Source organism: Chiloscyllium punctatum, chromosome 21 (assembly GCF_047496795.1).
Source record: "Chiloscyllium punctatum isolate Juve2018m chromosome 21, sChiPun1.3, whole genome shotgun sequence".
In the NCBI taxonomy this organism is placed as follows: Eukaryota; Metazoa; Chordata; class Chondrichthyes; order Orectolobiformes; family Hemiscylliidae; genus Chiloscyllium; species Chiloscyllium punctatum.
The window spans coordinates 12,290,594-12,316,318 of record NC_092759.1 but is presented as its reverse complement, the minus strand read 5'-3'; the positions used below and the strand labels follow the sequence as shown (position 1 = coordinate 12,316,318).

General features: G+C 51.2%; 1 protein-coding gene across 6 annotated transcripts in view; it reads right to left on the bottom strand.

The window, feature by feature from the left end:
• Positions 1-2,423: 2,423 nt before the first annotated feature.
• The window catches only part of LOC140492575 (neuroligin-1-like), a 569,981-nt gene continuing 546,679 nt past the window's right edge, over positions 2,424-25,725 (bottom strand). For all 6 annotated transcript variants that reach the window (XM_072591554.1, XM_072591550.1, XM_072591555.1 and 3 more), the window contains 2 exons: positions 5,607-6,396; positions 2,424-4,393 (listed from right to left, as the gene is read on the bottom strand). In XM_072591554.1, coding sequence (XP_072447655.1) covers positions 3,568-4,393; positions 5,607-6,396 — 1,616 coding nt within the window. In that variant the 3' untranslated portion in view covers positions 2,424-3,567. The remainder of the gene's footprint in view (positions 4,394-5,606; positions 6,397-25,725) is intronic.

Sequence of the window (25,725 nt, the reverse complement as noted above, 5' to 3'; positions counted from 1 at the left end):
GCGAGAGACAGACAGACAGAGAGCGAGAGGCAGACAGACAGAGAGAGAGTGAGAGACAGACAGACAGAGAGAGAGCGAGTGAGAGACAGACAGACAGAGAGAGAGAGCGAGTGAGAGCGAGAGACAGACAGAGAGCGAGCGAGAGACAGAGAGTGAGCGAGAGAGACAGACAGAGACAGAGAGAGCGAGAGACAGACAGAGACAGACAGAGAGCGAGAGACAGACAGACAGAGACAGAGAGCGAGAGACAGACAGAGAGAGCGAGAGACAGACAGACAGAGACAGACAGACAGAGAGAGCGAGAGACAGACAGACAGAGAGAGCGAGAGACAGACAGACAGAGAGAGCGAGAGACAGACAGACAGAGAGAGCGAGAGACAGACAGAGAGAGACAGACAGAGAGCGAGAGACAGACAGAGACAGAGAGCGAGAGACAGACAGAGACAGAGAGCGAGAGACAGACAGACAGAGAGAGCGAGAGACAGACAGACAGACAGAGAGAGCGAGAGACAGAGAGAGACAGAGAGAGACAGACAGAGAGCGAGAGACAGACAGACAGAGACAGAGAGCGAGAGACAGACAGAGACAGAGAGCGAGAGACAGACAGACAGAGAGAGCGAGAGACAGACAGAGAGAGAGCGAGTGAGAGCGAGAGACAGACAGAGAGCGAGCGAGAGACAGAGACAGACAGAGAGCGAGCGAGAGACAGAGACAGAGAGTGAGCGAGAGAGACAGACAGAGACAGAGAGAGCGAGAGACAGACAGAGAGAGACAGAGAGCGAGAGACAGACAGACAGAGACAGAGAGCGAGAGACAGACAGACAGAGAGAGCGAGACACAGACAGAGAGAGACAGACAGAGAGCGAGAGACAGACAGAGCGAGAGACAGACAGAGAGACAGACAGAGAGCGAGAGCGAGACAGACAGAGCGAGAGACAGACAGAGAGACAGACAGAGAGCGAGAGACAGACAGAGAGAGCGAGAGACAGACAGAGAGAGCGAGAGACAGACAGAGAGAGCGAGACAGACAGAGCGAGCGAGAGACAGACAGAGCGAGCGAGAGACAGACAGAGCGAGCGAGAGACAGACAGAGCGAGACTGAGAGAGCGAGCGAGAGACAGAGAGCGAGCAAGAGACAGAGAGCGAGAGACAGAGACAGAGAGCGAGAGACAGACAGAGAGCGAGAGACAGACAGAGAGAGAGCGAGAGACAGACAGAGAGAGAGCGAGCGAGAGACAGACAGACAGAAAGCGAGCGAGAGACAGACAGAGACAGAGAGTGAGCGACAGACAGACAGAGAGAGCGAGAGACAGACAGAAAGAGCGAGAGACAGACAGACAGAGAGAGCGAGAGACAGACAGAGACTGAGAGAGCGAGCGAGAGACAGAGAGCGAGCAAGAGACAGACAGACAGAGAGCGAGAGACAGACAGAGAGAGAGCGAGAGACAGACAGACAGAGAGAGAGTGAGAGACAGACAGACAGAGAGAGAGCGAGTGAGAGACAGACAGAGAGAGCGAGTGGGAGCGAGAGACAGACAGAGAGCGAGCGAGAGACAGAGACAGAGAGTGAGCGAGAGAGACAGACAGAGACAGCGAGAGACAGACAGAGAGAGACAGACAGAGAGCGAGAGACAGACAGAGAGCGAGAGACAGACAGACAGAGCGAGAGACAGACAGACAGACAGAGAGCGAGAGACAGACAGAGAGCGAGAGACAGACAGACAGAGACAGAGAGCGAGAGACAGACAGAGAGCGAGACAGACAGACAGACAGAGAGCGAGAGACAGACAGACAGTGAGAGAGCGAGACAGACAGACAGAGAGAGCGAGAGACAGACAGAGAGAGACAGACAGAGAGCGAGAGACAGACAGAGACAGAGAGCGAGAGACAGACAGACAGAGAGAGCGAGAGACAGACAGAGAGAGAGAGAGAGCGAGAGACAGACAGAGACAGAGAGCGAGAGACAGACAGACAGAGAGAGCGAGAGACAGACAGAGAGAGACAGAGAGCGAGAGACAGACAGAGAGAGCGAGACAGACAGAGAGAGAGAGACAGAGAGCGAGAGACAGACAGACAGAGAGAGCGAGAGACAGAGACAGACAGAGAGCGAGAGACAGACAGAGAGAGAGAGACAGACAGAGAGAGAGAGAGAGAGAGAGAGGGAGAGAGAGAATAAAAATAAAGAAAACAGAGACAGACAGGGAGAGGGAGATGGTGCCAGGTTCCCTCTTCCTCAATGTAATGGGGTCTGCCAGGGCCAAGCTCTGTCGGGAGGGGCCCCACAGGGGAGGGTTGGTCTGGTCTGGTCAGCCCCACCATCGATGGTCACCTCGAGGAAGGGACGATCTCCGAGAATTACAGCAATTTCCCTCCCGTGCTCTTACTCCCCTCCCTCCCCACCCTCCACCCCCCGCTTCCCCCTCTCCCCTTCCCCCATCCCCCAACGGTCTGGGCGACGCGTCACAAAGTGATCGAGTTTCAGGGAAGGGTCACCCTCCCCTCGGCCTCCTGGACAACTCAGCCCAGGGGCCGTCCGCCCGAATAAACGCCGCCGCCGCCGTCGTCGTCGTCCCTCCCTGTTTCCCGCCCTCGCCTCGTGGTCCATCTCTTCCGCCGACGCGGGAGGGTTTAAGAGGGAGGGGCTTCCCGCCAATCGGCGCCTCCCTCACTCCCTGACTGACCCGGGTGACGCCATTTTGTTCTCAGCCGTTATTTCGCCCGCGCCTCCGGGCTCCCGCTCGGAAAACCGGAAGCGGTGAAACGCGACATCCGGTAACGGTTCGGACCTACTCCTTCAAGAAGGGGGGCGGGGGGGATAGAAACCCGTTGCGATTGGTCAGTTCAGAGGAGAAAACGTCACGTGTGTCCTTTGATTTTAAACTTTAACGTCCGTTTGTTTCGTCTCAGTTGTCCGTTTTTGTTCGAGTCCGCCGCTGGCCGTCCTCCTCCCGCCTTCTCCGTCAGTGAGAAATAAACGAAGGGGGTGGGTGAGGGGGGAACGTGCTGTACAAAAGAGCTCAGCTCTGAGGTAACGCGGCCCGTCGACAAAACCAATATCCTCGGCGGCGGCGGCGGGGAAAAAAAAAACACTCCGAAATTAAAACCGAAAGAAACGACGAGAGGTTCGAGTCGTCGAGTTCGATTCTTCCAAACGACCGCGTTTTCGACAAAGATTCGGTTAGGATTTTCCGGTACTTTAGTCCGTCCGGTCGTCAAATAGTAACGGGACCGCAGGTAGGCCCCGGAGCCTCCGTGTTTCCTTGACATGTGTTCGGAAGTTTCCTCAGAGACATGGGGGGGGGGGGAGGGTTTACCTCGCCCTCTTTCCCCCCCCCCCCCCCCAAATAAAGTGTTATGTTACAAGAAGGAGAGGGAGGGAAAAATATTCTAATTATTCTGCTCAAACGCTGTTCGCCTTCCCAAAGGTAAAGTCGGGTTTCGGTGGAACCTCGGCCGGGCCGTGTGCTCGAAGGGAGAGCCCCCCCCCTCCCCCTCCTCGGCGAGGCGGCCGGAGGTTGTGACGCCCCCCCCCCCACCCCTCCCCCGGGGGGGGGGGTGGGGGCCTGACTATACCCGGGTGGTGGAGTGCGGGTGCGGCAGCGTGTTGTTGTGCCCGGCCGGGTAGGTGTTGAACGAGTGCAGCGGCTGCAGGCCGCCGCCCAGCGTGCTGGGGATCATGGTGATGGTGCTGGGGGCCATCAGCGGCACGTCGTCGGGCGCCCGCCGCAGCGCCAGGGTGTAGTCGGGCGGGCAGGCCGGCCGCAGCACCTCGTGCGGCCGCAGCGGCTCCAGGTCGTGCCCCTCGTGCTCGCCGCGCTTGATCTGCAGCGACATGATCTCCTCCTCCGGGGCGTGCGCCAGCTCGCCGGCGGGGTTGCGCTGGGGGCTGAGCCGGCGGTGCAGCTCGTGCCGCTTGTCCCGCTTGTAGTAGAGCGCGGCGAAGGCCAGGATGTTGAGGAAGAGCAGCGAGGCCCCCACCGCCACGGTCACGCTCAGCTCGGTGGAGTAGTCCCGCGAGTCCTTGGGCAGGCGGGCGTAGTTGGGCGGGTGGTCGGTGTGCTCCTGCTCGGGCGGCGCGGTGACGAACGGCCGCTTGGTGGTGACCGTCCAGCCTTTGCCGTGGGCCCGCTTGGTCATGAAGGGCTCCTCCAGCGGGCTCCGGGTGGTGGTGGAGGTGTACTGCAGCAGCTCGTGCAGGTTGTGCAGGTGGGGGACCAGCTCCAGCCAGAAGGCCACCTTGTTGGCCCGGTAGTGCTCCCGGATCCGCGGCTTCAGGCCGATGTGCAGGTAGGGCTTCTCCTTGGAGTTGAACTTGGTCCAGGCCACCTCCTCGAAGCGGTTGGGCTTGGTGTGGATGAACTTGGTGTCCTGGGGGACCGGCTTGTTGGGGTCTCTGCGGGGGGAGGGAAACGGAGGCGGTGAAAGACCCAATCGAATCGCCCGCGTCTTGTCTTCCCGAAACGAGATGTGACCCCGAGGAGGGGGGGGGGGGGGAGGAGGGGACGTGACTTCCACACGACGCGACACCCGGAAATGTGGCGGAGGGGTTCGAGACGGTGGCCTGGGGTTAGCTCAGTTCGCTGGACGGCTAGCTTGCAATGTGGAGTGATGCCACCGCGGATGGGTCCGACCCCTATCATAGGTGAGGTTACCACAAAGGGGTGTGGAATGTAACAGGAGTGGACTCGCTAACTTTAAGGGCATTTCAATGGTCATTGGATATACATGGTGGATGAGAATGGAATAGGGCAGGTTAGACGGGCTTCAGATTGGTTCCACAGGTTGGCACAACATCGAGGGCCAAAGAACCTATACTGCGCTGGAATGTTATCTGACTCTCCTTGTCTGAGCCATGGAGACTCTCAGGTTAAACTCTGTGTGTCTCTCTCTCTCGTCGGGGTTTTGTTTGAATGTAAATGGTATGCAGGGGTATGAAGAATAGGGCTTGCTCTTGGCCCACTGTAGCACCGAAACAAGAAGATTTTAAAGGGTATTTTAAAGCGTTTATTCATCCATTTACTGGCAATGGGCATCACTGACTCGGCCCAGCATTCAAACTCCATCCCTAATTACCCAAAGAACAGTCAAGAGTCGTTCACATTGTTGTGGATATGGAGTTAAATGTAAGCCTAGACCGGGCAAGGACAGCAGATTTCCTTCCCTGAAGGATATTGGAACCGTGATGGGTTTTCCAACGATCAGGCTGTGGGGGCCAGGTCAGTTAGTATATTTAAGACTGAGATGGATCGATAGGTTCCTGAATATCACAGGGATCCAGGGTTACAGGGAGGAAGCAGGAGAATGGGATTGAGAAACCCATCAGCCATGACTGAATGACAGAGCAGGCTTGATGGGCTGAATGGCCTAACTCCTATGTCTGATGGTCTTACAATCCAGTGGCCATGCCAGGAGGGGTTGGGGGTGTTATGGAAGCATGCTGGGATTTCAGAGAGGGGCCTCACCAACGCCCCGCCTCCCCACACCCTTCGACCCCTGTCCAATCCTGGGCTGCGAACCCGGTGACCTTACACTCCCACCTCCTAACCCGGGGATAGGCGGTTACCCCACTCCACCCCCGAGGATGGCAAACTCGCTTGCTCACTCACCCGGTCTTGGCAAAGTTGGTCCAGTAGGTCATCACCACGGCGCTGAGCATGACATCGTTCTTGGAGAAGTTACAGGGGAAGAGCTCAGTTACACCGATCATGGGGATCCCGAAGACGTACGGGATCTCGTCGCCGTGCGCAGCATCGGCCCACACCGCCTTCATCTCGCTCTGGCAGTGGTGGTAGAAGGTGTAGAAATAGGTAGGGGACTGGTACTCGGCGTGGAGCCGGGCAGTAGCGATGGCTGGCGCCACCCACTGGTGGTCGGTGAACAATGCCAGCAGGGTCTTGCGGCGCATCTCGCCATTGTCACGGTCTGCCCAGTCGGTGTACATGAACTTGATGGTCTCCCGCAGGATGTCCTTGCCCTCCGGGTACCCGTACAGGTTGTCCACGAAGTTGGACACGGCAAAGTCGAAGTAGCTGGCTGAGATGCCGTCCTCGTTGTCCACCAGGGACTCCACAAACTTGAAGCCCTCGCCCTGGTTCACCCCCAGCAGGATGTCGTAGTTGAGGAACTCTCCCTGCTCCATTAGGATCTCTGGGTCGTCCGGGAGCACGTCGCCGTCGACGACAGGCCCGAAGGCGATGTGGTACCGGGTGGGCTGGATGTCCTGGTCGACCAGCTCACGGTAAGACTTCCGCCGCAAGCACTCCACTACATCAACGGTCTCCGGGAAATTGCAGCCCACCTTCTTGGCCAGGATGCGGGTGTACTTGGCTGGTTGGTAGTTGACCGACCAGCTGGAGATGGCGGTGCCACTCTGAGCAATGGCGCGCTGAAACAGACCTGCGGTGGGGTGGGGGGGGGGGGGGAGAGACGGAAACCTCAGGCATGAGGGGCTTTCACTGCGGTCGCCATTTCACCCTCGTCATGTACCACCGCGTACCATCGAAAACGACACACAGACATAACAGTGGAGCAAAACAGACCCAAAATACTCAGCCGATGTTGTCTGTCCCCCTTGACCTTCCCACCCTGCTGTGGTATCGGTAATTCCGAACCCTCCCTGAGTACAGGAGCAGCCCATTTGGGTCCACTCTGCTGCTTTGATGCCCTTTTCCCTCTCCTTGCTCCCTCGTCCACTCTCTCTGGTCTCTGTACTGCTGGGCCTGTACTGTAATGTTCTATAAGGGCCCTGTACTGCGCTGGAATGTTCTATAAGGGTCTGTAGTGTGCTGTAATTTTATCCATATATAAAAGACAAGAGTGTTGGAAAACCGTTGGCTCACTCAAGGACAAAAGAGGGAATCTGAAGGCAGAAGAGATGGTGAGGTCTTAAATGAATACTTTGGGCCTGTCTAAACAAAGAACACCCAGAATGCCTCTGCATTGACAACTCCGGCTGACACAGCCACTCGCAGACCAGAGAATACACTTCCCAAGACAAACTAACAATAAGCTTCCTGGACCCGATCAACACAACTGCCCCAAATCCCTAAGGACAGTCTCATACCCTAGTGATACCAAAGGACAGGTCAGACAGAGAGGCACCAGAATACCTCGCTCACAGGAGAGCAACAATGGAGACACCTTACTGTCAGGAAAAGGGGCACTCCCACCTCCCTGGGAAGAGAGCTAGAATCTCCTGATTCCATTAGGAACTGATCAATGCTGCCAGGATTCCTCACTTTATCGATTATTCAGGCCATTCTTCTGATAACTGCTTTTATTATCAAATACATTGTATTTTCCCTGCTGTTAACAGCATTGTGCACGACTCCAATAAAACTTCGCTTGATTTTCAGCTAGAGGAAGAGCGTTCCAGCTACTTGGACAGACTGTCTGTGCTGTTTCAGCTTGGTCAGTTTCTCTTCCGCGATATCACCGTGTTCATAAACTATTTGTTAATTTCACTTTGAGCTGTGTTTTGTAATCTCTGTTTTACTGGGCTAATTTCTCTGACAGAAAGGACACTGAGTACAAGGAGAGGCAAGACACTTCCAGAAGGATGTGAATGCTTTGGAGAGGATACAAAAAGGAATGTTGCCTGGTATAGGGGATTTTAGCAATGAAGGAAGGTTGGGTATGTTTTCACTGGAATGCAGGAGGTTAAGGGGTCACCTGATGGAAGGTTATAAGATTGTGAATGGCATGGGTAGAGTGGACAAGTATATGAGGCTTTTCCCCAGGGTAGGGGGTCAATACTAGGGGACACAGGTTCAAGGTGCAGGGGGTGGAGTTTGAGAGATGTGTGAGGCGCATTTTTCATACATAGGGGTGGTGAGTGCCTGGAACATGCTGCCATAGGATGTGGTGGAAGCAAACACAATAGCAGCGTTCAAGAAACGCCTGGACAAATATATGGATAGGAAGGGAATGAAGTGATATGGGTCCTGTCAGTGAAGATGGAAGGGCAAAATGGGCAGTGCAGGCTTGGCGGGCCGAAGGGCCTGTTTCTGTGCTGCTTTGGTCTTTGTTCTCATACAGGTGAAACATGACTTCCCAACTTCTATACTCAGTGCCCCGACCGATGAAGGTGAATATACCACTTGCCTCCTTTACTACCTGATCCATTTGTATTGCCACTTTCAGGGAACCACTGACTTGGACCCAAAAATCCTTCTGTATATCAATGCTCCTCAAGAGTCTTGGCGTCAGTGAGGACTGCAGATGCTGGAGATCAGAGACAAGAGAGTGTGGTGCTGGAAAAGCACAGCAGGTCAGGCAGCATCCGACGAGCAGGAAAATCCACCTTTAGGGCAGAAGCCCCTCATCAGGAATTTAATCAGGAATCATTCCTGATGAAGGGCTTATGCTCGAAATGTTGATGTCTCCTGCTCTTCGGATGCTGCCTTCTTGAACTGCTGCAGTCCCACCTGCTGTGGGTTGACCCACAATGCCCTTGGGGAGGGAATTCCAGGATTCTGACCCAGTGACCGTGAAGGAATGCCGATATATTTCCATGTCAGGATGGTGAGTGGTTTGGAGGGGAATTTTGAAGGTGGTGGTGTTCCCATGTATCTCTACCATTGTCCTTCTAGATGGAGGTGTTTGTGGCTTTGGAAGGTGCTGCCTGAGGATCTTTGGTGAAATTCTGCAGGACATCTTGTAGATGGTAGCTGCTACTGAGCACTGGTGGGGGAGGGAGGGAATGTTTGCAAATGTGGTGCCAAACAAGAGGCTGCTTTGTCCTGGATGGTGTCGAGCTTCTTGAGAGTGTTGTTGGAGCTGCCCCCATCCAGGTAAGTGGGGAGTATTCCCTTACCCTCCCCTGACTTGTGCCTTGTAGATGCTGGACAGGATTTAGGGAGTCAGGTGAGTTACTCGCTGCTAGATTCCCAGCCTCTGACCTGCTCTTGTGCCACTGTGTTTATGTGGTGAGTTCAGTTGAGTTTCTGGTCAATGATAACTCCAAGGATGTTGACAATAGGGGATTTAGTGATGGTAACATCATTGAATGTCAAAGGGCGATGGTTAGATTGTCACTTATTGGAGATCGTCAGAGCCTGGTATTTGTGTGGAGTGAATGTCGCTTGCCACTTGTCAGCCCAAGCCTGGATATTGTCCAGATATTGTTGCATTTGAACATGGACTGATTTAGTGTCTGAGGAGTGGTGAATGTCGCTCAACACTATGCAATCATCAGTGAACATTCCCACTTCGGACCTTCTGATAGAGGGAAGGTCATTGAAGCAGCTGAAGATGGTTGGGCCTGGGACACTCCCCTGAGGATACTGATAAATGATAGTAAACTGAGGGGGCAGTAATTGGCCGGATTGGATAAAACACAGGACATACCTGGGCAATTTTCAACATTGTTGGGTAGACGCCAGTGTAACTGGAACAGCTTGGCTAGGGGAGCGGCATGTTCTGGAACAAACGTCTTCAGTATTATTACCAGAATGTTATCAGGGCCCACTGCCTTTGCAGTATCCAGTGTCTCCAACCATTTCTCGATTTATCACGTGGAGGGAATAGAGTGTGGCTGAAGACTGGTCTCTGTGACGCTGCGGCCCACTGGAGGCGGTCGAGCTGGATCATCTACTCAGCACTTCTGGCTGAAGATCGCTGTGAAACCTTCAGCCTTTATCTTTCTCCCGATGCTCTGGGCTCTTCCATCATTGAGGATTAGGATATTTGTGGAGCCTCCTCCTCCAGTGAGTTGATGAATCGTCCACAGCCATTCCCGACGGGATGTGACAGGACTGCAGAGCTACGCTCTGATCCGTTGGCTGTGGAATCACTTTGCTCTGTCTGTGACCTGCTGCTTTGTGCTGCTTGGCAAGTCGTCCTGTTTGGGGGCTTCACCAGGTTGTCACCTCATCTTCAGGTACGCCTGGTGCTGCTCCTAGCGTGCCCTCCTACCCTCTCCATTGAACCAGGGCTGATCCAGTAGGGAATATGTTGGCCATGAGGTTACAGTTTGTGCTGGAGTACAATTCTGCTGCTGTTAATTGCCCACAGTATCTCATGGATGCCCAGTCTCTATTTGCTTGACCTGTTTGAAGTCTGTTCCATTGAGCACAGTGATAGTGCCATGCAATATGATGGAAATTATTCTCAGTGTGAAGGTGAGACTGTATCTCCACCAGGTCTTAGCGATAGTGCCATGGACAGATCCATCTCCAGCCGGCAGGTTGGTGAGGATGAGATTGAGTATGTTTTTCCCTCATGCTGGTTCCCCCCACCACCTGCCATAGACCCTAGTCTAGCAGCTACGTCCTGTAGGACCCGACCAGCTCCAACATAAATGCTGCTGTCCGAGCCGCTTCTCGTGGTGGGACAGTGAAATCCCCCACTCAAGAGTCCATTTTGCTCCCTGGTCACCCTCCAGTGCTTCCTCGAAATATCGATCAGGGTACCGATTCATCAGCTGAAGGAGGACGGAACGTGGTCACCAGCCGGAGGTATCATTGCCCAACTTTAACCTGAAGCCGCAAAACCTCATGGGGTCTGGACCCCATGTTGAGGACTCCCAAGATAACTGTATCCTGTTGTACCGCTCCCTCTGCTGGGAGCCGGTGGGACAGGGCATATCCATGGATGGTGATGTCAAAGAGGTCATGTTTTAGAAGTGACCTGTATAATGAAGGGGGTATGGTCAGCTCTCTGGCTGGGCTGAGCCAGTTTAGTTAATCCAGAACTGGCATAATTAAGTCTACTTTGGATAGACTGAGTTCTGTAAGGGTTCTTTATTCTGTTCTTTGTGTAATTTTGTGAATAAAAGTTTTTCTGTTTTAAAACCTGGTAGCCAACCTCACTAAATTACTCTGGGTAATTGTCACGCTACACTTACTGAGACAAATTGCAAAGTTATCATGTGGACTGCCTGCTTCAGAATGTTTTGAGTGGTCTGGTTTAGTGCATAACACTGTCCTCATCAAATACAAGGACAGAGCCAGCATGGGGTTAGGAACAGAGTAAAAACTTCTTCTATACTGTCCTCATCAAATACTCCCAGGACAGGCTCAGCACAGAGCTGGAGAAAAGTTGCTCCACAGAGACTGGAGTCCTGTCACAAAGTCCCCCTTCATTTCCACATGGAGCGTCCTTGATACTGACCCAGTGCTTTCAGCGCCGGCACACAGAGTCAGCAGAACCTCTCTCACCCCTGTTTAGGGGAGTCTCCGGGCTCCCTGCTTGGACTGAGTTAACAGTCCAATTAGAGAACTCTTATTCAGTGAGAAACAAAACCAGAAATAGCTGGAAAAGCTCAGCAGGTCTGGCAGCATCTGTGGAGAGAAATCAGAGTTAACGTTTCTGCTCAGGTGACCTTTCCTCAGAACTGTTCAGAAGATATTCTTTGAGGTCCATTGGCTGACCTCATTACAATCACTTACATCCCCACTGATTAAAGTAAAGCATCTTCTTACACTATCCCCATCTTGCACTCCTAGGACAGGGACCGCATGGGGTGAGATACGTAGTAAGGACGCCTTTACTCTTTAACCTTAAACTAAAGCTCCCTTTACTCTCTTAGACCGAAAGCAAACAGAAAATAAAGCTCCATTGATACCATCTCCATCAAATACTCCCAGGGCAGGTACAGTCTGGGGTTAACTATTGAGTAAATCTCCCCCAGGAAAGTCCCCCATCAAACACTCTCAAGACATGGGTTTGCTACAGAGTTACACTCCCTCTATTCCTTTTAAGCAGAAAGAAAAATCTACTCTACCTCTAACACTCACTGGACAGGAACCACATAGGGTTAGATGCAGAGGAAAGCTTACTCTCCTGGTTTACACTGAAGGTAAACTGAACGACAGGAGTGAAACAGCACGGGGGTGGGCCATTCAGCCCAACCTGTTCATGCACCCAAAGACATCCCAGTATCTTAGCGAGTTTTGAGAAGATTTGTAGCTTAGGTTGAAGTTTTGAATGTAGGTTTGCTTGCTGAGCTGGAAGGTTTATTTCCAGATGTTTCATCACCCTCCTTGGTAACATCTTCAGTGGACCTCAGGCAAAGTAATGCTGAAAATTCCTGCTTTCTATTTATATGTTTGGGTTTCTTTGGGCATGTGATGTCATTTTCTGTGGTGATGTTATTTCCTGTGGTCAAGTCACTTCCTGCTCCTTTTCTCAGGGGGTGGTAGATGGGGTCTAACTTGATGTGTTTGTTGATAGAGTTCAGGTTTCTTGCTGTTTGTGGAAGAGAGTTCCAAACCTCTCCCACCTTCAACATCCGAGTGAACAATCCATTCAGCCCCGGCGAATTTCAATGATTCCAACTCCTCTAACACGTTCCCTCTCAATATTTCACATTGCTTCTCTTGGATTACTATATTCACATCATCCTGTTCGTTTGTGAAGTCAGAGTCAAAAAATTCATTAAAAATTGTTCCCACATCCTCTCTATGTCTGCTTTGTTCTCACTATTTAGCGCCTCCCACTGGTTTTCCACTGATTTATCCTTTAGCAGTCCTGTCCAATCCACGACAGCCAAATCACTGCTCAGTTTTGTAAAATTTGCCTTCCCCCAGTTAAAAACTTTTGCTCCTGATTTATCTCTGTCCACTTCTACAACATTATTAAATCTGTGGGTGGCACGATGGCTCAGTGGTTTGCTGTCTCACAGCACCAGGGTCCCAGGTTCAATCCCAGCCTTGGGCGACTGTCTGTGTGGAGTTTGCACATTCTCCCTCTGTCTGTGTGGATTTCCTCCCACAATCTAAAGATGTGTAGATAGGGGGAATTGGCCGTGCTAAATTGCCCATATTGTTCAGGGATGTGTAGGTTAGGTGCGTTAGTCAGGGGGAAATGTAGAGTAGTAGGGGCAAAGTTTCCACACTAAAACAAACTGTGGTCACTATCCCCGATATGGTTACCCACTTGCCCATCTCCATTTCGCGAAACTAAACCCAGAGTTGTGTCACGCATTGGTTCAGAAGAATTTCCTGGCCATGGTACAAGCCCTTCTTCCAGAACACGATAGTTGTGTTCCTGTGTGACCCTGCACTATACAAAAATCATGCAATACAAACAGCATTTAAAGTGTTTGCAATCTAATCATATTATAGCCAACACGTACTTTAAAAGAAACAGCATTACCTATTCACCCACTGACGTTCTAGCCAATTTGCATTAACGAGAGACTCGTTACAGAACTACCTGTACGTGATTGTTTTTTTATCCTCCTACTGTTACTGCCCTCTTATTCCTCGAGACAGAAGTTAGTCTCCATTTCTGTTCTTCTATCTCCCTCATGCTGTTTGGAGTCTGTGATAAACTCCTCATAGTGGGACTGTCACTGTTTTATTCCTAAACTCACCTTAGAGAGTCTCATCTGTTAACTCATTTAATATATCGTGCCTTCTCAGAACTGTAATTGGTCTTTAACCAGTACTGCTAATCCCCTCCTTTTTGGTCACCCACTCTATCCTGCCTGAAAACTCTGTATCCTTTGCGGATTGTTTCAGGGAACAGCTCTGGGACACCCACACCCACCTCACCGTGGCTTTAACACTTCAACTCCCCCTCCCACTCCGACAAGGACATGCAGATCCTGGGCCTCCTCCTCACCACTCGATGCTTGGAGGAAGAACACCTCACCTTCCACCTTGGGACCCTCCAACCGTGTGGGATAAATGTGGATTTCACCAGTTTCCTCATTTCCCCTCCCTCTACATTATCCCAATCCCAACTCTCCAATCTCGGCACCGCCCTCCTGACCTTTCCCATCTATCCTCTCCACCCTCCTCTCTGACCTATCACCTCCTCCCTCACCTTCACCTATCTATGGCATTCCCAGCTACCTTTTCCCCCAACCCCAAACCCCTCCCATTTATCTCTCAGCTCCCCCCCAACCCACAAGCCTCATTCCTGATGAAGGACATGCCCGAAACATCGATTCTCCTGCTCCTCGGATGCTGCCTGACTGCTGTGCTTTTCCAGCACCACTCTCTCGACTGAAAACTCTTTGCCCAGGATTTCTGAGCTGCCAGTTTTGCCCGTCCTTTTACAAGCTTTCCGTCACAGCAACCAAGATCACACTGCCACGTGTTACCTGTGCCCTTAGTTCATCTCCCTTAATTCTAAGACAGTAGAACCTCCCCACCCCGTATCCACGGATTTGTTTTCCCCAGTTTCAGTTATCTGCAGTTTGCCGGATGTTGCATGGAACATTTCAGAAGTAATTCCAGGGGGCTACCGGGAGGTACGTTTCTCTCCTAAATGCAGTTCTGGGCATCCTGGGCATCCTTGGTAGGTCTTGGAACGTATCACCTGCGGATGCAGGGGTCACCTGTGTACGTTGAAGGGTGAACAGCTCAATCCCATCAATTTCCTTTGCTTTTGGGTCCGTGTGCCACCTGTCCTTCTGAGTCGCTGACTACATCACCAGCTAATATTCTGCCTCCTGCCTGCTGATCTGAGTCTGACCCATCCAAGCCTACGCTTCGGTTCCCATTCCCCTGACAGGTTTGTGTAAATTCTCATCAACGGAACTCGTGAAACCACCACCGAGGATATTTGTCCCAGCTCTGCCCAGGTGCAACTTGCACAGGTACCACCTTCCCCAGACATGGTCCCGATGCCCCATGACTGTAACACCTCACACCCCCACCTCCCGCCCCCCCCACGTTTTCGGGCAGTGCATTCCAGACCCTAACCACTCGCTGCGTGGAGAGGATTTTCCCTCCCCTCACCCTTGCACATGACTTCGACTCCATCACAAACTCCGTGGACCCCTAACTCCATGGAAGTCATTCCTGGGCTGTTGGTAACAGACACCACCTCCACCCCCTTCAGTGCTGGCTATTGGAGTGGACGAGGGATGCTGTTGGAGCTACAATGGAAACACAGTTAACCGATGCTAATGCAAAGCTCCCACAGCAAACAATGCACCATTACCTTCGAAGTGCTCATTACTCAGAAATATCGGATTTTGACCCATGATGCTTTTCTCTTTCTCTCTTTCCTTTTTTTTTTGGTTTTGACAATTTTGGATCATGCATGCAAGAACAGTAAAATATTCCAAGCGTGAGATACGGCTCCCATCTGTCATTTAGACCAACACTACCCGTCTCTCAGGGACGGTTAAAATCTCGCGTTGCTTCTGGACCCATTGAGCTCAGGCAATGCTTTGGTCTCTCTCCTTGGTCCTCTAGTTCTCTGCCTCACTCTCCCTTGGGGAGCAAGACTGTCCCCCGTGCAAACATCAAGTGGGTTCTTTGAGTAGAGTTGAAAAGTGGGTGACCTGATCGCAGTCTTTACAATCACTGAGGGTATTCGATAAAGTGGATGTCGACAAGAACTTAGAGACAATCTCTAAACAATCTCATATGGAACTCAGGAGAAACATATTCACCTACAGAGTTGGGAGACTGTGGGACTTACTCTCATAGGGAGTGGGGTAGAATAAGGGACTCACTCCTACAGTGAAGTGGAAGAATATGCCACTTGTTGCCAAGGGGAAGGGGGAGAGTATGGGATTGGCTCCCACAAAAAAGAGGGAGTATGTGGGACTCGCTCCTATAGAGATAGGGCCAGGAAAATAGTAACAATATTAAATTGACTTAGTCACAGGAGACAGAGGGTAGCAATGGGAGGATGCATTTGGGAACGGAGGGTTGTGACTAGTGGTGTTCCACAGGGATCAGTGCTGGGACCTGCTGTTCATGGTCTGTGTAAATGATTTGGAGAAAAATGGGGCTGGTCTAATTAGTAAGTTTGTGAATGATACAGAGATTGGTGGAGTTGTGGATAGTGAGGAGGATTGTCCGAGGATGCAGTAGGATATAGATCGGTTGGAGACACGGGCAGAAAAAAGGCAGATGGAGTTTCATCCAGACACGTGTGGGGTGATGCATTTTCGTCGGTCAAATAGAGGTGGAAATTATACAGTAAATGGCAGAACCCTTCGGTGTATTGAAATGCAGAGGGATCTGGATGTGCAGGTCCACAGTTCACTGAAGTGACAGCGCAGGTAGATAAGGGAGTAAAAAAGGGCTTATAGTATGCTTGCCTTCTTTGGAAGGGGCATTGAGGATAAGGAGAGGCAAGTTATGCTGCAGATTTACAGAACTTTAGTTCGGCCTCACTTGGAATATTGCGTATAGTTCTGGTAACTACACTTCCAGAGGGATGTGAATGCTTTGGAGAGGGTTGAGAAAGGGTTTACCGGGATGTTGCCTGGTATGGGGGATTTTAGCAATGAAGGAAGGTGGGATAGACCGGATTTGTTTTCACTGGAACACAGGAGGTTAAGGCATCACCTGATAGAAGGTTATAAGATTGTGAATGGCATAGGTAGGGTGGACAGTATGAGGCTCTTCCCCAGGGTAGGGGGTCAATACTAGGGGACACAGATTCATGGTGCAGGGAGTGGAGTTTGAGAGATGTATGAGGCAAGTTTTTCACACAGGGGTGATGAGTGCCTGGAACGTGCTGCCAGAGAATGTGGTGGAAGCAAACACAATAGCGGCACGGTGGCACAGTGGTTAGCACTGCTGCCTCACAGCGCCAGAGACCTGGGTTCAATTCCCGACTCAGGCAACTGACTGTGTGGAGTTTGCACATTCTCCCTGTGTCTGCGTGGGTTTCCTCCGGGTGCTCCGGTTTCGTCCCACAGTCCACAGTCCAAAGATGTGCAGGTTAGGTGAATTGGTCATGCTAAATTGCCCATAGTGTTAGGTAAAGGGGTAAATGTTGGGGAATGGGTGGGTTGCGCTTCGGCGGGTCGGTGTGGACTTGTTGGGCCGAAGGGCCTGTTTCCACACTGGAAGTAATCTAATCTAATCTTTAAAAAAAGCAGCGTTCAAGAAACACCTGGACAAATACATGGATAGGAAGGGAATAGAGGTATATGGGTCCTGTCAGTGAAGACAGTTTCACAATGGGAGGGGGGGGCAAAAATGGGTCAGCGGAGGGCTGAAGGGCCTGTTCCCGTGCTGTACTGTCCCTTTTTAATATTGATTTTGGGGTTGGAAGTGAGGGAGACAGGACTAGGAGGATATGCTGATAGGGGAATGAAGAGGAGGTGGGAAGGGGTCTATGTGAAGGTGAAGCATCAGCTGATCTCCAAATGGCCTGTAGCTGTAGCTAGAAGATTCTCTGTAAATTCCATGTCAATGATTGAACAAAGAGACCTTGGAGTGCAGATTCATAGCTCCTTGAAAGTAAAGTCGCAGGTCGATAGGATAGTGAAGAAGGTGTTTGCTATGCTTTCCAATATTGGTCAGTCTATTGAGTACAGGAGTTAGGAGGTCAGGTTGCGGCTGTACAGGTTAGGCCAATGTTGAAATATTGTGTGGTACGTGTATGGAATGAGCTGCCAGAGGAAGTGGTGGAGGCTGGTACAATTGCAACATTTAAGAGGCATTTGGATGGGTATATGAATAGGAAGGGTTTGGAGGGATATGGGCTTAGTGCTGGCAGGTGGGACTAGATTGGGTTGGGATATCTGGTCGGCATGGATGGGTTGGACCAAAGGGTCTGTTTCCATGCTGTACATCTCTATGACTCTGTGATTTTGAGCGGAGGGCGAAGGGCAATAACACACATTCCTGACACACAATTCTCTCTCTCATACACACACAAACACACACTCTCATTCACACAAACACTCATACACACACGCACATACACACACTCACACACACAGTCTCTCTATCTCTCTCTCTCTCACACATGCGTACTCTCTCACACACACACACAGACACACACACACGACACAGCGACACTTGCACACACTCAATCACGTGTGTAAACACCAAGCAGCTCATCACAAGCAATGAGCTGTCACAATGGAGAGAGCACACTGTGCAGCCACAAAGGCAGTGGAGATGGGAATGTGCAAGCAATGGGCCGAAGGGTCTCTTCTGTACTGTATGACACCACAACTCCAGGGAATGAGAATGTCTGAGATCTCAGAGAGGATCAGTCAGAGGTTAATCCCAGAATGATCCACGTTACTGACACGTTACAAGGGCAATGTTGATCATGAGCATGAACATAACCCCGATATGGCAGACAGAAAGCTGGTGAAGTGATCAGCAGTTTTGTCTGCTCCTGGAAAGACAGGGAGCCAGGATTTCAAAAGGTGACAGCCAATACTCTCGAACTCTCAGAAGTCGGGATTCACGTGACCACCCTAAAAACTGACTCGCAAGGAATCCTGTAAACACTGACACACGCACCTACCCACCAAGGAACCCCGTGGAAATGCTGACACACTCCCCACTCTGGAAACGCCATGGAATAACTGATATCTCCTGCAGGGACTGTCTGTAAATCCGAGGAAATTCTGAAGCCAGCAGGCGTCCTCGGAAATTCTGAGGAAATCCATCCCGGGGCACCCCTGGAAATACTGACTCAAACCCACACTTCTTCTCATTCCGAACCGCCCAAACCAGGGATTCCCCGTACATACTCATACGTTCTACACAAAGACCCCTGTAAATACTGACACTTCCTCCGCAGGCTCCCCTGAAAACAGTGACATATTCCCACTGGGTACCACCAGTAAATACTGACACATTCCAACTGGGCACCCCTTGTAAATACTGACACATTCCCACTGGGTACCACCTGTCAATACTGACTATTCTGACTGGACACCCCTGTAAAAACTGACACACTCCCACTGGGAATCCCTGTAAATACTGTTAAACTCTCCCCAGGGACCCTCTGTAAATACTGTTACACACTCTCCCCAGGGACCCTCTGTAAATACTGTCACACTCTCCACAGGGGCCCTCTGTAAATACTGTCACACTCTCCCCAGGGACCCTCTGTAAATACTGACACACTATCCCCAGGGACCCTCTGTAAATACTGTTACACACTCTCCCCAGGGACCCTCTGTAAATACTGACACACTATCCCCAGGGACTGTCTGAAATACTGTCACACCCTCCCAGGGACCATCTGTAAATAATGACTCACTCTCCGCAGGGTCCCTCTGTAAATACTGTCACATTCTCCCTTGAGACCCTCTGTAAATAATGTCACATTGTCCCCAGGGACCCACTGCAAAAACTGTCACACTTGCCCCAGGATTCTCTGTAAATACTGTTACTCTCTGCCCAGTGACCCTCTGTAATAGTGTCCCATCAGCCCAGTGACTGTCTGTAAATACTGTCTCACTCTCCCCAGGGAACCCCTGTAAATACTGTCACACTCTCCCCAGGGACCCTCTGTAAATAATGTCTCCCTGTCCCCAGAACCCCTCTGCAAATACTGTCACACTCTTCCCAGGGACCCTCTGTAAATAATGTCTCCCTGTCCCCAGGGACCCTCTGTAAATATTGTCTCCCTGTCCCCAGAGCCCCTCTGCAAATACTGTCACACTCTCCCTAGGGACCCTCCGAAAATACTGTCACACTCTCCCAGCCACCATTTGTAAATAATGACTCACACTCCCCAGGGATCCTCTGTAAATACTGTCACACTCTCCCAGGGACCATTTGTAAGTAATGACTCACTCTCCCCAAGGGACCCTCTGTAAATACTGACACATTCCCACTGGGGACCCCCTGTTAATACAGACACATTTGCACTGGGAATCCCCTGTAAATATCGACACATTCCCACTGGGAACCCCCTGTTAATACAGACACATTTGCACTGCGGATCCCCTGTAAATATCAACACATTCCCACTGGGAACCCCCTGTTAATACGGACACATTTGCACTGGGGATCCCCTGTAAATACTGACACATTCCCACTGGGGACCCTCTGTAAATACGGACACATTCCCCCTGGGGACCCGCTGTAAATACTGTCCTACTGACCCCAAGGATCCTCTGTAAATACTGTTACATTCTCCCAGGGACCCTCTGTAAATAATGACTCGCTGTCGCCAGGGACCCTCTGTAAATACTGTCATACCCTCCCCGGGGAAACCCTGTAAATACTGTCACATTCGCCCCGAGTCCCTCTGTAAATACTGTGACACTCTCCCCAGGGATCATCTGTAAATACTGTCACAATTTTCCTAGGGACCCTCTGTAAATACTGTTACATACTCCCTAGGGACCATCTGTAAATAATGACTCACTCTCCCCAAGGTCCCTCTGTTAATACTGTCACACTCTGCCCGGGTCCCTCTGTATATACTGTAACAGTCTCCCCAGGGACCCTCTGCAAACACTGTCACACTGTCCCCAGGGAATCTGTGTAAATACTGTTGCTCTCTCCCCAGTGACCCCCTGTAATACTGTCACACTCTGCCTAGTGACCCTCTGTAAATACTGTCACACACTCCCCAGGGACCCTCTGTAAATACTGTTATACTCTTCCCAGCGACCCTCTGCAAATACTGTCACACTCTCCCCAGGGATTCTCAGTAAATAATGACTCACTCTCCCCAGGGACCCTCTGGAAAAACTGTCACATTCCCACTGGGGACGCCTGCAAATCCTGACACATTGCCACTGGGACCCCCTGTAAATACGGACACATTCCCACGGGGACGCCCTGTAAAACCTGACACATTCCCACTGGCGAGTCCCTGTAAATACTGACAGATTCCCACTGGGGTCCCCTTGTAAATACTGATACATTCCCACAGGGGACACCCTGGAAATACTAAAACATTCCCACTGGGACCCCCTGTAAATACGAACACATTCCCACTGGGAACCCCTGTAAAACCTGACAGATTCCCACTGGGGAGTCCCTGTAAATACTGACAGATCCCCACTGGGGTCCCCCTGTAAATACTGACACATTCCCACAGGGGACACCCTGTAAATACTGACACATTCCCACGGAGGATCCTCCATAACTACTGACACATTCTCACTGGGGACTCCCTCTAAATACTGACACATTCCCACTGAGACCTCCCTGTAAATACTGACACATTCCCACTGGGGACTCCCTGTAAATACTGACAAATTCCCACTGGGGATTCCCCATAAATACTGACACATTCTCATGGGGACTCCCAGTCAATACTGACATATTCCCACTGGGGCCTCCCTGTAAATACTGACACATTCCCACTGGGGACATCCTGGAAATACTGACACATTCCCACTGGGGACCCCCTGTAAATACTGACACAGTCCCACTGGGGACATGCTGTAAATACCGACAGGTTCCCTCTGGGGTCCCCTTGTAAATACTGACACATTCCCACTGGGCACCCCCTGTAAATACTGACACATTCCTACTGGGGACACACTGAATTCTGACACCTTCCCTCTGGGGACGCCATGTATATTCTGACACAATCCCACTGGATCCCCCTGTAAATACTGACACACTCCTTCGGGGGACACCCTGTAAATACTCAAATATTCCCTCTGGAGACACCCTGTAAATACTGACATATTCCCAATGGGGCCTCCCTGTAAATACTGACACATTCCCACTGGGGACGCCCCCGTAAAAGCTGACAACTTCGCACTGGGGATCCCCTGTAAATACGGAGACATTGACACTGGGGCACCCTTGTTAATACTGACACATTCCCACTGGGGACTCCCTTTAAATACAGACACATTCACACTGGGGACCCCCTGTAAATACTGACACATTCCCCCTGGGGATCCCCTGTAAATACTGACACATTCCCACTGTGGACTCCCTGTAAATACTGACATATTGTCACTGGGGACCCCCTGTAAATACTGACACATTCCCACTGGGGTCCCCCTGTAAATACTGACACAGTCCCACTGGGGATCCCCTGTAAATACTGACACATTCCCTCTGGGGTCCCCCTGTAAATACGGACACATTCCCACTGGGACACCCTGTATAACCTGACAAATTCCCACTGGCGAGTCCCTGTAAATACTGACAGATTCCCACTGGGGTCCGCTTGTAAATACTGACACATTCCCACAGGGGACACCCTGTAAATACTGACACATTCCCACTGGGACCCCCTGTAAATACGAACACATTCCCACTGGGAACCCCTGTAAAACCTGACAGATTCCCACTGGGGAGTCCCTGTAAATACTGACAGATTCCCACTGGGGAGTCCCTGTAAATACTGACACATTCCCGCCGGGGATCCCCCATAAATACTGACACATTCTCACTGGGGACTCCCAGTCAATACTGACATATTCCCACTGGGGCCTCCCTGTAAATACTGACACATTCCCACTGGGGCCTCCCTGTAAATACTGACATATTCCCATTGGGGACATCCTGGAAATACTGACACATTCCCACTGGGGACCCCCTGTAAATACTGACACAGTCCCACTGGGGACATGCTGTAAATACCGACAGGTTCCCTCTGGGGTCGCCTTGTAAATACTGACACATTCCCACTGGGCACCCCCTGTAAAGACTGACACATTCCTACTGGGGACACACTGAATTCTGACACCTTCCCTCTGGGGACGCCATGTATATTCTGACACAATCCCACTGGATCCCCCTGTAAATACTGACACACTCCTTCTGGGGACACCCTGTAAATACTCAAATATTCCATCTTGGGACACCCTTTAAATACTGACACATTCCCTCTGGAGACACCCTGTAAATACTGACACATTGCCACTGGGGCCTCCATGTAAATACTGATACATTCTCACCGGAGACCACTTGTAAATACTGACACATTCCCACTTGGGACTCCTTGTAAATACTGACACATTCCCACTGAGGACCCCCCCCCCCCACCCCCGGTAAATACTGACACCGTCCCACTGGGCCCCCATGTAAAAACTGGCACAGTCCCACTTAGGACCCTCTGTTAATATTGACACATCCCCACTGTGGACCCACAGTAAATACTGGCACAATCCCACTGGGGACCCCGTGTATGTACTGAGACATTCCCACTGGAGACCCCCTGGTAAATACTGACACATTCCCACTGGGGACTTCCTGTAAATACTGACACATTCCCTCTGGGTTCCCCTTGTAAATACTGACACATTCTCCCTGGGGACCTCCTGCAAATACTGACACATTCCCACTGTGGACCCCCTGTAAATACTGACACATTCCCACTGGGTTCCCCTTCTAAATACTGACACATTCCCCCTGGGGACCTCCTGCAAATACTGGCACAATCCCACTGGGGACCCCGTGTATGTACTGAGACATTCCCACTGGAGACCCCCTGGTAAATACTGACACATTCCCACTGGGGACTTCCTGTAAATACTGACACATTCCCACTGGGGTCCCCTTGTAAATACTGACACATTCCCCCTGGGGACCTCCTGCAAATACTGACACATTCCCACTGTGGACCCCCTGTAAATACTGACACAATCCCACCGGGGACTCCCTGTAAATACTGACACATTCCCACTGGAGACCCCCTGGTAAATACTGACACATTCCCACTGGGGACTCCCTGTAAATACTGACACATTCCCACTGTGGACCCCCTGGTAAATACTGACATATTCCCACTGGGGACTGCCTGTAAGTACTGACACATTCCCACTGGGGTCCCCTTGTAAATCTGACTAATCCCCACTGTGGACCCACAGTAAATACTGGCACAATCCCACTGGGGACCCCGTGTATGTACTGAGACATTCCCACTGGAGACCCCCTGGTAAATACTGACACATTCCCACTGGGGACTTCCTGTAAATACTGACACATTCCCTCTGTGTTCCCCTTGTAAATACTGACACATTCTCCCTGGGGACCTCCTGCAAATACTGACACATTCCCACTGTGGACCCCCTGTAAATACTGACACATTCCCACTGGGTTCCCCTTCTAAATACTGACACATTCCCCCTGGGGACCTCCTGCAAATACTGGCACAATCCCACTGGGGACCCCGTGTATGTACTGAGACATTCCCACTGGAGACCCCCTGGTAAATACTGACACATTCCCACTGGGGACTTCCTGTAAATACTGACACATTCCCACTGGGGTCCCCTTGTAAATACTGACACATTCCCCCTGGGGACCTCCTGCAAATACTGACACATTCCCACTGTGGACCCCCTGTAAATACTGACACAATCCCACCGGGGACCCCCTGTAAATACTGACACATTCCCACTGGAGACCCCCTGGTAAATACTGACACATTCCCACTGGGGACTCCATGTAAATACTGACACATTCCCACTGTGGACCCCCTGGTAAATACTGACATATTCCCACTGGGGACTGCCTGTAAGTACTGACACATTCCCACTGGGGTCCCCTTGTAAATCTGACACATCCCCACTAAGGACCCACAGTAAATACTGGCACAATCCCACTGGGGACCCCCTGTAAATACTGAGACATTCCCACTGGAGGCCCCTGGTAAATACTAACACATTCCCACTGGGGATTTCCTGTAAATACTGAAACATTCCCACTGGTGTCCCCTTGTAAATACTGACACATTCCCACTGGGGACTCCCTGTAAATACTAACACATTCCCACTGGGGATTTCCTGTAAATACTGAAACATTCCCACTGGTGTCCCCTTGTAAATACTGACACAATCCCACCGGGGACCCCCTGTAAATACTGACACATTCCCACTGGAGACCCCCTGGTAAATACTGACACATTCCCACTGGGGACACCCTGTAAATACTGACACATTCCCACTGGGGTCCCCTTGTAAATACTGACACATTCCCACTGGGGACTCCCTGTAAATACTGACACATTCCCACTGTGGACTCCCTGTAAGTACTGACACATTCCCACTGGGGTCCCCCTGTAAATACTGACACATTTCAACTGGGGACTCCTTGTAAATACTGACACATTCCCACTGGGGTCTCCCTGTAGATACTGACACAATCCCACTGGTGCCCCCCTGTAAATACTGACACATTCACACTGTGGACCCCCTGTAAATACTGACACTGTCCCACTGGGGACCCCCTGTAAATACTGACACATTCCCGCCGGGGACGCCCCTGTAAAAGCTGACACCTTCCCACTGGGGATCCCCTGTAAATACGGAGACATTCACACTGGGGCACCCTTGTTAATACTGACACATTCCCACTGGGGACTCCCTTTAAATACAGACACATTCACACTGGGGACCCCCTGTAAATACTGACACATTCCCCCTGGGGATCCCCTGTAAATACTGACACATTCCCACTGTGGACCCCCTGTAAATACTGACACATTGTCACTGGGGACCCCCTGTAAATACTGACACATTCCCACTGGGGATCCCCTGTAAATACTGACACATTCCCACTGGGGTCCCCCTGTAAATACTGACACATTCCCACTGGGGATCCCCTGTAAATACTGACACATTCCCACTGGGGATCCCCTGTAAATACTGACACATTCCCTCTGGGGTCCCCCTGTAAATACGGACACATTCCCACTGGGACACCCTGTATAACCTGACACATTCCCACTGGCGAGTCCCTGTAAATACTGACAGATTCCCACTGGGGTCCCCTTGTAAATACTGACACATTCCCACAGGGGACACCCTGTAAATACTGACACATTCCCACTGGGACCCCCTGTAAATACGAACACATTCCCACTGGGAACCCCTGTAAAACCTGACAGATGCCCACTGGGGAGTCCCTGTAAATACTGACACATTCCCACTGGGGAGTTCCTGTAAATACTGACACATTCCCACTGGGGATCCTCCATAAATACTGACACATTCTCACTGGGGACTCCCAGTCAATACTGACATATTCCCATTGGGGCCTCCCTGGAAATACTGACACATTCCCACTGGGGACCCCCTGTAAATACTGACACAGTCCCACTGGGGACATGCTGTAAATACCGACA